The sequence below is a fragment of the Halichoerus grypus genome, chromosome 3 (assembly GCF_964656455.1).
Source record: "Halichoerus grypus chromosome 3, mHalGry1.hap1.1, whole genome shotgun sequence".
NCBI lineage: Eukaryota > Metazoa > Chordata > Mammalia > Carnivora > Phocidae > Halichoerus > Halichoerus grypus.
Window position 1 is genome coordinate 97,436,322 of NC_135714.1, and position 13,306 is coordinate 97,449,627.

Here is a 13,306-nt window from a genome sequence, read left to right on the forward strand (position 1 = left end):
CTTACCTTGCATTCTACCTTTAAAATCCTTAAATCAACCTTTATTTACAATAATTTTTTTATTTCTATATATTACCACATAATGTCTACTGAGTATTCTAAGTCTTAAAGATTTGGCTTAAACAGTGGCTAAATTCATTAGGTTTGATCTCAAATGGCCACAAATTTAGAAATATCACCACCTCAGCCACAAATTTCACACTTACAGGATATAGAAACCATTACTAAAGCACAACTTGTCTTAAAACAAAAATAAAAGACTATAAAGTTATGATTGCTTTTTTTATTAAGCTTCATTTTAAAATAGTTTTAGGTTTACAGAAAAGTTGAAAAAATAGTACACAGGAGTATCCCTCATCCAATTTCCCCTATTGTTAACGTCCTACAATACCATATACATCTGTCACAACTAAGAAGCCAACACTGGCACATTACTATTAACTAAATTTCACACTCTATTCAGATTTCACTAGTTTTCCATTAATGTCCTTTTTCTGCTTGAGGTTCCCAGCCAGGATACCACATTACATTTAGGCATTATGTGTCATCTCCTCTGGTGTGACAGTTTCAAAGACTTCTCTTGTTTTTCAAGACCATGACAATTTTGAGTACTGATTAGGTAATTTGTAGACTGTCCATCAATTTGATTTTGTCTGATATTTTTTCTCACAGTTTGACTAGGGTTAGGGCTTTGGGGAAGAATAATGCAAAGGAGGTGAAATGTTTTCATCACATCTTATCACAGTATACACTATCATTATGACTTCTCACTCATGTTACTATTGATCACCTGGTCTAGGTAGTGTTTGCTATATTTCTCCACTGTACAGTTATACTTTCCCCTTCTTGCCTTACCCTACCCTTTGAAAGCAAGTCTCCAAATACAACCCATACTCAACTTGGTGTTGGGGGAGAGAAGGGGGATCAAACTCCACCTCCCGGTGAAAAATAGCTTTTTAAAATAAATATAAAACTTTCTCAATTCCTTAAAACATATACTGATTGCCTCAAAGCATTCGATAATGCAATTTCATGCTTATTTAATATAAGTCACTCTAATAGGCACTTCAAATAAGAGACACAGTCCTTCACAAGGAGTTTATAATAAAGATACCACAAGAAAAATCCAAGTACTATTGTTTGTCAAAAAAGGAAATCAAATTCAGTTCGAGTAATGAAAAGTTTCACAGAACAAGTGATATTCAAGCAAAGCATTCAAAACTAAATAGTATTTTGACACATGAAAATATATGAAAATTCAACATCCATTTATGATTAAAAACTGAACAAAGTGGGAAGTAGGTATAGAGGGAACATATGTCAACATAGTAAAGGCCATATATGACAAGCCCACAGCTAATATCATATTCAATGGTGAAAAGGTAAAAGCTCTTCTTCTAAGATCAGGAACAAGAAAGGATGCTCACTCTCACCACTTTTATTCAACATAGAATTGGAAGTCCTAGCCAGAGCAATTAGGTAAGAAAAAGAAATAAAAGGCATCCAAATTGGAAAGGAAAAAGTAAAACTGTCACTAATTGCAGATGACATGGTATTACATATAGAAAACCCAGTAACTCCACCCCCCCCCAAAAAAAAAACCTGTTAGAAGAAATGAATTCAGTAAAGTTGCAGGATACAAAATCACTATATAAAAATCAAGTGTACTTCTATACATTAATAATGAACTATCACAAAGAGATATTAAGAAAACAATTCCATTTACAATTGCATCAAAAAGAATAAAATAGTTAGAAATAAATTTAATGAAGAAGGTGAAAAACCTGTATGCTGAAAACTATAAAACACTGATGAAAGAAATTGAAAATGATATAAGTAAATGGAAAGATATTCTGCACTCATTGATTGGAAGAATACTGTTTAAATGTCCATAATATGCAAAGCAATCTACAGATTCAATACAATCCCTGTCAAAATTCCAATGGCATTTTTCACAGAAATAAAGCAAACAATGCTAAAATTTGCATGGAACTATAAAAGACCCCAAATAGCCAAAGCAATCTTGAGAAAGAAGAACAAAGCTAGAGACATCATGCTCCATGGTTGCTAACTATATTACAAAGCTATAGTAATTAAAACAGTAAGATATTGGCATAAAAATAGACACACTGAGGGGCATCTAGGTGGCTCAGCTGGTTAAGCAACCAACTCTTGATTTTGGTTCAGGTATCTCATGATCTCAGGGTTGTGAGATCTAGCACAGCATTGGGCTCCATGCTCAGTTGGGAGTCTGCCTGAGATTCTCTCTCTCCCTCTGCTCCTCCCCCCTCTATAATAAATAAATAAATCTTTAAAAAAAATAAACAAAACGGACACATTGATCAATGGAACAGAACAGAGAGCCCAAAAATAAATCCATGCATATATGGTCAATTAATTTACAACAAAGGAGCCAAGAATATACAATGGGAAAGGACAGTCTCTTCAATAAATAGTGCTACAAAAACTTGACAGCCACATGTAAAAGAATGAAACTGGACTATTGTCTTACACCACACACAAATGAACTCAAAATGGATTAAAGACTTGAATGTAAGCTTGAAACCATAAAATTCCTAGGGAAAAACATAGGTGGTAGGCTCCTTGACATTGATCTCGGTGATGATTCCTTGGATCTGACTCTAAAAATAAGCAAGTGGGACTACATCAAACTAAAAAGCTTCTTCAGAGCAAAGGAAATTTTCAACAAAATGAAAAGTCAACCTACCGGATGGGAGAAACTATTTGCAAATCATATATCTAATAATGGGTTAATATCCAAAATACATAAACAACTCATACAACTCAACAGCAAAATACTAAACAACCCAATTAAAAAATGGGCAGGGGATGTAAACAGACTATTTTTTTTTAATTGAGAGAGAGCGTGCGCAAGTGAGAGAGCACAAGAAGGGGGAGCAGCAGAGAGAGGGAGAGAAGCAAACTCTGTGCTGAGCAGGGAGCCCGATGTGGGGCTCGATCCCAGGACCCCGAAATCATGACCTGAGTGAAGGCAGACTCTTAACCGACTGAGCCACCTAGGAGCCCCTAGACATTTTTCCAATGAAGACATAAAGATGGCCAACAGACACATGAAAAGATCCTCAACATCACTAATAATCAGAGAAATGTAAATCAAAATCACAATGAGATATCATCTCATCCCAATCAGAATGGCTAGTATTAAAAAAACAAAAAACAAGAAATAACAAGTGTTAGCGAGGATGTGGAGAAAAGAAAACCCTGTTTTCTGTTGATGAGAATGCAAATTCATCCAGCCGCTTGGAAAAGTATGGAGGTTCCTCACTATGGAGGTTCCTCAAAAAATTAAAAATAGAATTACATATGATCCAGCAATTCCACTTCTGGGTATTTATCTGAAGAAAACAAAAACACTAAATCAAAAAAGATATATGCATCCCCATGTTGAAGTCCTAACTGCCAATACCTCAGAATAAGGCAGTATTTGGAGACAAGATCTTTAAAGTTGCAATTAAGGTTAAATGAGGTCATTAGCAAGGCCCTAATCTAAAATGACTGTGTTCTTTTTTTTTTTTTAAAGATTTTATTTATTTGAGAGAGAGAATGAGAGAGAGAGAGTGCACATGAGAGGGGGGAGGGTCAGAGGGAGAAGCAGACTCCCTGCTGAGCAGGGAGCCCGATGCGGGACTCGATTCCGGGTCTCCAGGATCATGACCTGAGCCGAAGGCAGTCGCTTAACCAACTGAGCCACCCAGGCGCCCCTGACTGTGTTTTTTTAAGAAGAGATTGGGATACAGAAGCTAGAGGGTAAAGGATGTGAAGCTACAGGGAGGAGAGAGCCATCTACAGGCCACGGAAGGTCTAAAAACAAACCTGTGGACACCCTGATCTCAGAGTTTGTCTCCAGAATTGTGAAAAAATAAATTTCTGTTGTTGAAGCCACCCAATCTGTGGCATTTTGTTAGGACAGCCTTTGCAAAGTAATACAGATGGTTAGAGATTCTAAATGAAATCTAATTTGGCAAAACTCTCCACTGTGATTTGGTATTTAAACTTTGTTATTGAATAGTATCTTCCGTTCATTAGTGAGATGGAATAAGATGAAGAAAAAGAAAGGGTGAGAGGTGAGCCTCAGAAACTTTAGTTCTTTCAAGTTAAAATTTATTTCCTATAAACTTGTCATTCCGACGCTAACCATAACAGCAATTTTTGCTCTTACTAATTAAATTATTTCCCCCAGAACAGTATGTAGGGATTCCATGAAGATTCTGTAGATCTCTACTGTGGCACTTTATTCACCAGGCCTCTTGATACCATTTTTCCTGACAGCACCTGCGGCGACATACCTTCCCAAATGGTCCACTAAGTAAAAACGTCGCCTCGAACCTCCCTTTTGCTTCATATGAGAGGACAAGGGAAAATAGGAAATAAATGTAATGGCAGTTAATAAGCACATGTCTAGGACTAAAGGTATTCCTAAACATTTTTAATTCCATTTTACAAGGGGTAGCTCTATTATTTCTTTAATTAAACCCTCGAAGGTACAGCAGGGAGGTTAAGACCCAGGCGCCCACTCTCAAGAGTCAGCGGAGCCCAGCTGCGGCCAGATAGGGAAAAACAACACTGGGTCAGTCTGCAACGCGGGAAATGATCAGCAACACACGTGAATGGGTCTCCCGTATGCTCTTCCGGCTAATGTCCTTTGCTTTTTCTAAACTTGTGTTTACAGAATCTTTCGGCGAGGCTTTCAGTAATGAGTGTAAATACTAAGAGATTAGACCAGAAAAAAAAAAAACTTTTTTAAATGACTGCAGATCACTGACACCCGAGCTTCAGGAACAGCAATTCCAACGGAAGACTTAAGTCCCGGATAGTTCATTAATAGACAAAAAATCAGCTAGTTCCATATATATTAACCTACCTAAAGGTTTAGAAGCGGAGAACTATATAATTTGGTGTTTCGGTAACTATGGCAACCTCAAAATTTAACTACCCTAAAGTAACCAGGAAACAAAAACTTCACCTTCCCAGTCGGCCGGACACCACAAGCATCAGGATTCCCTAGTATCGCGAGAACTTTCTGCCTCCCCTGTAGGCGCGTGCGTCAGAATCAAAGGGCTGGTGAGCCGCCCCGTCCCAGGATGGGCGGGGGAGGTGGAGCAAACTCTGAGAGGTGGGAGGGGCCATCGGGAAGGGGTGGAACCGTGGAGGGGCCGTGAAGGGCAGAGCGAAGGAAAAATCGCATGGGCCCCGCCCCTCGCGGCGCTTCCCCGGAATAGCGTCATCAGCCCTATAAGAGAGCGTGCGCCGAGGGACGCGGCCTTTTACATCCGGGAAGCGTCGGGTTTAGGCTCTGAGGTTAAGGTACGGTGTCGCGTTTTGTGCACTAAGGTGGTAATTGGGGCAGAACTTTTTGGCTTAGTTAAAATGCAGGAGTTTCAAGAGACTTGTAGCGGTAGGTCCACGTCCGCTTTGAAAACCTCTTGGTTCGAAAACCTGAGGGGCCTTAGGTGTGCATGAGGTCACGAGGCGGCCACGTGCAGCCCTGGGTGGCGAGCCTGAAGCCGAGCGCGCACGGCTCGTGGCCCTCCGGCGAAGGTCGCGAAACCCGCTGTCGGTGTCAAGTAGCCATCTTGAATCTACTCCGCCACTTAAATAGTAACACCGCATCCTGATACTCCCCCATTTAGATCCAGGAGGTGAGTAGTATCTGTGGTTGTGCATGCTCATCTGTTCTGGGATTGTGGATCTCCATGTATCTTTGGGACCTGTCAGCTGTGGCAGTCTCCCTTCCTAGCCATGGAAGAGCATATTCTTGTTTATTGGCAAAGCTGTCACCATTTAATTGGTATCAGATTCTGACTTGCACAAGTAACATTCCTCACTTTTGAAAACCTGGAGGGTGCTGGGTTATTGGGCACACATTTAACTATCGTTCAAATGTTTCCAGGAGGCTGAACTAACTGTTGCGATGGATGATAGAAAACATGACATGGTAGGTTCCTCTTTATTCATATTTCGTAGTTAGTGAAACCCTTAGTACTGAAACCCTTCGTGCTAAGGAATTGGAATGCCAGAATTGGCCCCTTCTTGCTGTTACTTTGTAATTTGAAAGAGGTTAATAGCTAAATAGAAAGTAACAAATAGTTGCTAAGATCTCAACACTGATGTAAGTACACAGATCAGAGTTTTATAAAGGTGGTTTTCTTCTCTTGCAGATAATCAAGAAATTAAGGTGATGTGGGTGAAGTCCTGTTTGTTTAGAATCCTGTGGTGCACTGCCAAAAGGGGATCTTAAATCTCAACAGCTTGGGTATTGAGTGGCAAATAATGTTCTGGAAACTTTATCAGCGTGGTGTTTTCAATATAGGTCTGAATGTTTTTGCCTAACTATGGCGTTTAAGTAGAGAATAAGTGAGCACTTCCTTGCTTGCTGTAATTAAATAAAATGCTTGATTCATCTGGAGAGTCCGTGTTCTCTGACTAAAAAGGAAGTGGAAAGGTATTTGTTACGACAAATAATAAGTAACAGACTACTACTTCTGGTAAGAGCTGGTATGGAAGTAGTATCAATGATTATTGGTGTAAGGTACTACAGTATTTGGAGGGAAACAGCATTAAAGGCGGGTACCCCTAAGGGACAGCACAGTCATTTTATACCACACAAAAGATTAAGGCTACTATACAAGATGAACAACTATGTACTTTATTCACACAAATGTGCACTGAACACTTGTGTCGTTTAAAATTCACACTTAACGCTTAACAAGAAAAGAGCTATAATAAAGACATATTATGAACCAAGTATTCTATTCAAGTTTGAGCAAACTGTATAGGCTGCCTGTTAGCTGTTTTAAAGTGTCCCAACCTCTGGTCTATTAAAATTTCAATATAAATGTTGCTTGCATCTGCACTATAGTTTAATTAGAAAGGTGGCCTGTGCGAAGTTTCAGTAGAGAGAAATTTCTCTCCTGTATTGCACTTTTTTTTCAAGCCCTTGTGCAGGTGTGCACTGTGTAGCTCTGTCATCTTCTGTAGATGTAAATGCTTGAAAAGTTTTTCCTTTATCAAAAATCTTGAGCTTTTAGAAAAGTTTTAATGTTATGAGTGATATAGCATTGCAATTTTGTAAAGTATAAAGCACCTTTATGTTAGCACCAGTTTTTTACAAAGCGCAGGATTTACAAAAAGGTCGCAAGTAGATGGAGTAGGGAAAGTAGTGAAGTCTCCTTCATGTGGATTTAGCCTTTGAAGAGGCTTAACTGATCCTAAAGTTCACACTGACCTCTTCACCTGTCTTTATGCGTCTATTTCTTGGATATACAAAAACTATTTAAACCACCTAAGGCCTGAGGGGCATGCCTTTTATGTTTGGGCAAAGATTTTGCATTGCTATCAGGAACGTCCTGAAAGAGTCCATAGTAAGCAGTTGTCCCTTATTGGGTTGGGAAAATAGCCAAAGGGCATAAATGACTAGCCGGCAGTAGAGGGGGAAAATAACATTGTCAGTACTGGGGCACCTATTCTGAAGTTCAGATCCCACTGGCTTACCTTGGCCTCTGAGTCTGTTTGACAATTTGAAAGCTAGGGATACTGTAAAATTTTACCAGCCTTTTGTAAATTGTCAGTGAGGCACATAGCCACTTAATGCAGTGCCTAGCACATAGCTGGAGTATGAATTAAATCAGTTGGAACAAATAAGATATTTTAGAGGTTTTTTTTTTTCCCCACTACGTAAGCAGAGAAAGCATTTTTAATAGTGTCTTTTATTAGCTGGGACAGGATAGTGGAAATCTACATGTTTTAGTCATTATAAGAAAGTTGCAATAGATGGCACTCTTAAGTCATGGTAGAGCAAATGGCATGATGCCAAGGAAAAATTTTATCAAGCCGAAAGTAACTGCTAGAGGATGTTAACAAATAAGGTGGATAAATGAGGTTGTATAACCCAAGAACTTGAAGGCATTCTTTACTATCAGGTATTCCAAATTTCGCTAGGTAACTAGAATGTGTTGCTATAGTGCATGGTACAAAGGCTTTATTCAGGAATGTATTGTGACTGATCCTATTCCAGTCTAGGTTTATAATGGATTCCTTAACCTTTTGGGGCCTTGACTTCCTCACTTGTCAAAGGCTAGAGAGAGTCAGTGTGGAAATTTCTCAGCCTTTTGAAGAAAATCTGAGCTTAATTACACAGTACCACTTAAGTGTAATAAAGAGTATTGATTCAATTATAGACTCTTAATCCAAAAGAATAAAAACAGGCTTATTGCACAATTGATATACAGTAATCTCTGGAGAGTGCTGAGAATAAACAATGCTAATCAAGAATAATTAGTACCACACTGAGGTATCTAACAAAGAATGTTCACATCACAAATTTCTCAAGCAGCAATGGTGTACATGATTTAATCACAACACAAAAGCAGAAACATGGCTCTCATCCCCATCAGTTGGCATCTCTGGCTGAGTGCTAATGTAGAGGTTGAAAATTTTCCAACATATTTTCTCTTCAGGTTTCCATGAAGAATTACAATTTGGTGACACTTTTTATCCAAGGTACAAAGGCTGAGACTTTGGTATAGACACCAGGTGAATCCTTGGCTCCACAGCCATGCCCCCAGGAGGTTATCCCATATACAACCCAACTCTCTCCTGCCCGAACACACATGAGTGGTCCTCCGCTGTCTCCCTGGCAGCTGTCAACACGTTTGTGTTCATGTAGATTGCCAGCACAGAGCATTCTTCCTGTAAACCGACCCTTATAACGTTCTTCACAAAACCTCTTGGGAAGTAGGGGGATGGCTGCTTGTTGTAGAGTTCTTGAATAGGCTCGTCCTAGTCGGACCAAATAATCTGAATTAGATGCCAGCTAAAGACCTTACAGAAAACATTTAACAGTTAAATGAACATATAATCTTGAAAATAAAAGCCATATTGTGATCTAGTGTAGTTTAGACGAGTGATAAATGGTATAGAAGGACATAAAGTGGCAAGAACCACTCTAAATAGAAGCATGGCATTTCACATGAACGGAGCAAAACATTACTATATACCAAACAGGCCTAAGTTTGAGCATTTGAGGTTTGTGTACTCTATACTGGCAAGCCACTCATTGATCAGTGGCTAAAATGTATAATTGATAATCTCCACGAGCCTTTTCTTGGATCTAAATTCCATTGTTTTTCTTGCACCCTATTTACTCATTTGGAATAACTCCTAATAAAACTGTGTAAAGTTGACTTTGTCATTTCTGTTAACTTAATTTCTGTTTCTGTCTAAAGGAAGGTAAATGAACCTTCCCTCATGAGTTGTAATGGATATAGTTAAGCCTCCTCAGAGACTCTATTTGCCTCATAGATCCACATGGTGTACAGAGAAGGCATTTACTCTGATCTGATTATTGTATCATCCAGAAAATGTTTTCTTGGTTTATCTCAGGATTGGTCAGTTATATGCCTTTTCAGTATATCTATAGCAGATATTTTGTCTTTATGCAGCTATGAAATGATGCAAGTATAAAGCCTATATTTTGTGCAGTGTGTGATGAACACATTTACTAAATAAAACATTGTAATTATCACATGTAGAAATATTTTTTGATGTTCTTTTCAAGAGTACAATGATCAGTGTTGATCATTTTTAATGGAGAGCAGTCAACCTATCACTTCTTATTCAATAGCCATTTGTGAATCAAGCACCCAGTCTAGGTGAGACCTACATCTTTTTTCAAGGACCATCCTGAACAAGCACTAGCTGAAGTACACTGATTTAATTCTATAGCAAGGCAATCCAGAAAATTGTTTGCCTGAGAAGACTATAAGATGAACATCTTGCTCTAGCTTGGGAGTTGGGAGGGTGGGATGAAGGGGGAAAAGTGGGTTGGATCTCCACTTCATAGTGGCTCTCTTTTGTCTGTTCTATATTTAGGGATTCTCCATAAAATTGAGTTTGATAGTGGCCTTCATTACAGAGAAAGCAAGGCCATCAAACACCAAGGCCCTTTGCTGGTGTAGTTAAATCAGAGTCCTCCGGGAAAGCTTTTAAAAATATAGCCACTCTGACAAAAGTCTTTAAAAGGGGGGTTGGGACACCTGGGTGGCTCAGTCAGTTAAGCGTCTGCCCTCGGCTCAGGTCATGATCCCGGGGTCCTGGGATCAAGCCCACATCAGGCTCCTGCTTCTCCCTTTGTCTGCTCTGCTTGCTGCTCCCCCTGCTTGTGCTTTTTCTCTGACAAATCTTAAAAAAAAATTTTTTTAAATATAGCCAGCCAGGCCCAAGTGTTGGAGTAGGGTCTTAAAAATGAAAAATCCATTCCTCTGTCTCCTTACTAGTCTGTGGAACTGAAAGTACAGGATTCTCTACCCCATAAGGCAATTGAGTTCTGTCAATTTGTGCTAATAATAATAACTGTAACCAACAGTACCCTCAGGATATGAATCCAAATTACATGCGTGCATCACACACTTGGCAGAATTTCCAAACAACTAAGCCTGAACCCATTTAAGATTTTCATTCCCATTGTACACCCAAAAGTATTGATAATCCCAGACACAAGAACGTGCCCAGGTCTCACCTGTCCTTTGTATTATCTACATTACCTGTGTCTCCCCATCCTGTTATGTAACAATTGGAGGCGGTTTTCTGTGGCCTCTCTCTACGGAGTGGCAAACAGGCCGGCAAAACGTGGCTGCTAAATCTAACACACTGCTCTTCTGGTCCTTCTAATCGAACCAGGGCGATGTCATAGTCACTGCTGTCAGGTCGATACTCCCGATGAATCACAATCTGCTGAACTCCAATTTCTTCTTCAAATTCTTCTGGCACCAAAGTATGATAATCCCCAACCCGAACAGCATAGCTCCTTGTGCTGTTACCATACCTGAGAGGCAGAGAGCTAGTAAGCTGTTGGAAACAGAACTGTCAGCAGGGAAGGTAAATAGAGATACTGCAAGCCTTTCTTCCTAATCATTATCCCTTTCTGTAAGTTTACCTTTTCCTATTCTCTGACCCCACCACTCTCGGTTGTTTACTCTAAACCCATTTCATCATTTCACTGCTTAATCCAGGTTCCTGTGTAACTGTTTTCTGAGAAGGAGCAAATGTGGAGCACAGGTGGAAAATAACAGCTAATCATTAACCTGTTTTTCCCATAATGACAAAAGATCAAAACAGGAACAAAGAGTATAGAGCAAAATTACTGTCTTGTATTTGCTGTCTTCGTTTTTCTATCATTTCCAAGATGTTAGTTCATCACGAAGCTCATTTAGGGCAGAAATCAAGCACAACCCACTTTACCCCTTTCCTGTGAAGTGAATGCAAACCAAAACTATATTTTGAGGGCAACACACATTCATTATATTCTCTCATCTCTTAAATCTGTCCAGACATCATCCCAGTGAGACCTGATTTAAAACTGCAGTCTACCCTTTGTCCTTCATTCCCCAGCACTCCCAATATCCTTAATCTCTCTTCTATAACACCACTTTCTAACAGACCATCTACATTTATAGCTCTCTGTCTCTGCTTAAACAAGAGGCATCCAAGGACAGGGATCTTTTTTTTTTAATTGCTAATGTATTCTTAGAGGATTTAGATAATTATCAAAATGCATAAAGAAAACTTTTAAGACACAGGTATTAAGAATAAAGATTTTCATGGATTTTTTTTAATTTTATTATGTTAGTCACCATACATTACATCATTAGTTTTTGATGTAGTGTTCCATGATTCATTGTTTGCGTTATAACACCCAGTGCTCCATTCAGTACGTGCCCTCTTTAATACCCATCACCAGGCTAACCCATCCCGCCCCCAGAACCCTCAGTTTCTCAGAGTCCATAGTGTCTCATGGTTCGTCTCCCCCTCCGATTCCCGCCTTCATTTTTCTGTTCCTACTATCTTCTTTTTATTTTATTTTTTTTAACATATAATGTATTATTTGTTTCAGAGGTACAGGTCTGTGATTCAACAGTCTTACACAGTTCACAGCACTCACCATAGCACATACCCTCCCCAATGTCTATCACCCAGCCACCCCATCCCTCCCACCCTCCACCACTCCAGCAACCCTCAGTTTGTTTCCTGAGATTACGATGTGGATGGAACTAGAGGGTATTATGCTAAGCAAAGTAATAAGTCAATCAGAGAAAGACATGTTATGATCTCACTGATATGAGGAATTCTTAATCTCAGGACAGGGATCTTTATGTTCACTGATGAATCTTAAAAACCTGTAACAGTGATGCCCTGTTAAGTAGAAATGCAGCCTGTTTGTTGATTGAGTAAATGAATGAATGGATATTTTTAATGTGTCTTTTTCCCTTAAACTATTCAATTTAAGTAGAAACAATATTTACTGGATTGATAGTTCTCAGCTTGTTTTTTCAACCAACATACCGTGATTGTGGTGCATCCGCCTAAAGCAGTTTCCCAACCTCGGCACTGTTGACATATGGAACCAGATAAATCTTTGTTGTAAGAGAGAAGCTGTTCTGTGCATTGTAGGATGTTTAGAAGCATCCTTGGCCTCTCTTCACAAGGTGGCCAGTAAAGCACATGCATACACCCCTCAATTGTGGCAACCAAAAATGTCTCCAGACATTCCCTGTGTCCCCTCTGGTGCAAACTGGCCACAGTTGAGAACTACTGACATAGAATACATGATCCACCCCACTTCCTGGTTACTTCCTCTTTCTTACTTAAGATTATATAGCACCTCGCTTATTTAACCCCTACCACTGCTTAAAACATTCTTAATGACTTAATTTCCAAAACGCCCTTTTAGTTCCGTAACTTCTCACCTGCAGCGAGCCTAGTCTCCATCTCAGCCACCTACTCCCATCGTGAGACCCAGACCTGGTATTCACCAAATACTATAAACTTCTGAAGTCTTGATTTCAAGCATCTCCTACTTTCCACCTCTTTACAGTTTTACATCTCTACACTCCTTCAACCCCATTAAATCCTGTGACCCCACTAGTTTTTTTTTCATTGCAATCTCATTCTGCTTATGACTTCCCTTTTTACCAGGCTTGGATTCCACAATCACTCTTTTGCAAAAACTCAGTCCTTCATTCTTTTTATCTGCCAAAATTCCAACTATGATTTCATCAACTCAGCACCTACTTTGTGCTAGCATCTGACTGTGAGATAGGAAAACATACATGTTACAGCTCTCGCCTTAATTCTTTTTATGAAAACTTGGAAGTATTAGACTGGATACAAGACCTGTGCTTGAATGTGAATTTAGAGAAGTCAGTATTCAAACCTTGGAATTTTCTAGTGACTGCCTACTTAAATACAACCTCCCATTTCCTCCTGTA

The 13,306-nt window shown here is 39.4% G+C and overlaps 2 protein-coding genes, 1 long non-coding RNA gene and 1 other non-coding gene across 5 annotated transcripts in view; 2 read left to right on the top strand and 2 right to left on the bottom strand.

The window, feature by feature from the left end:
• Positions 1 to 5,136, bottom strand: part of LOC144381367 (uncharacterized) — a 476,769-nt gene extending 471,633 nt beyond the window's left edge. The window contains exon 1 of the transcript XR_013446440.1: positions 5,005 to 5,136. The gene's annotated coding sequence lies outside the window, so the exon portion shown is untranslated. The remainder of the gene's footprint in view (positions 1 to 5,004) is intronic.
• Positions 5,137 to 5,301: 165 nt separating this feature from the next.
• LOC118535463 (uncharacterized) lies at positions 5,302 to 6,442 on the top strand. Its single transcript, XR_004917188.2, has 3 exons — positions 5,302 to 5,680; positions 5,932 to 5,976; positions 6,200 to 6,442. It is a non-coding gene; the product is annotated as an uncharacterized LOC118535463 (long non-coding RNA).
• LOC118535472 (small nucleolar RNA SNORA24) lies at positions 5,731 to 5,861 on the top strand. The gene has a single exon (XR_004917194.1). It is a non-coding gene; the product is annotated as a small nucleolar RNA SNORA24 (small nucleolar RNA).
• Positions 6,443 to 8,341: 1,899 nt separating the features above from the next.
• PRSS12 (serine protease 12) overlaps positions 8,342 to 13,306 on the bottom strand; it is a 70,871-nt gene continuing 65,906 nt past the window's right edge. Inside the window, exons 12-13 of one of the 2 annotated variants that reach the window (XM_078069177.1) lie at positions 10,583 to 10,863; positions 8,342 to 8,764 (exon numbers count right to left, since the gene is read on the bottom strand). In XM_078069177.1, the coding sequence (XP_077925303.1) occupies positions 8,610 to 8,764; positions 10,583 to 10,863 (436 nt within the window). In that variant the 3' untranslated portion in view covers positions 8,342 to 8,609. Of the gene's footprint in view, positions 8,820 to 10,582; positions 10,864 to 13,306 lie in introns of both variants that reach the window. The other variant, XM_036091790.2, reaches the window with a different exon arrangement.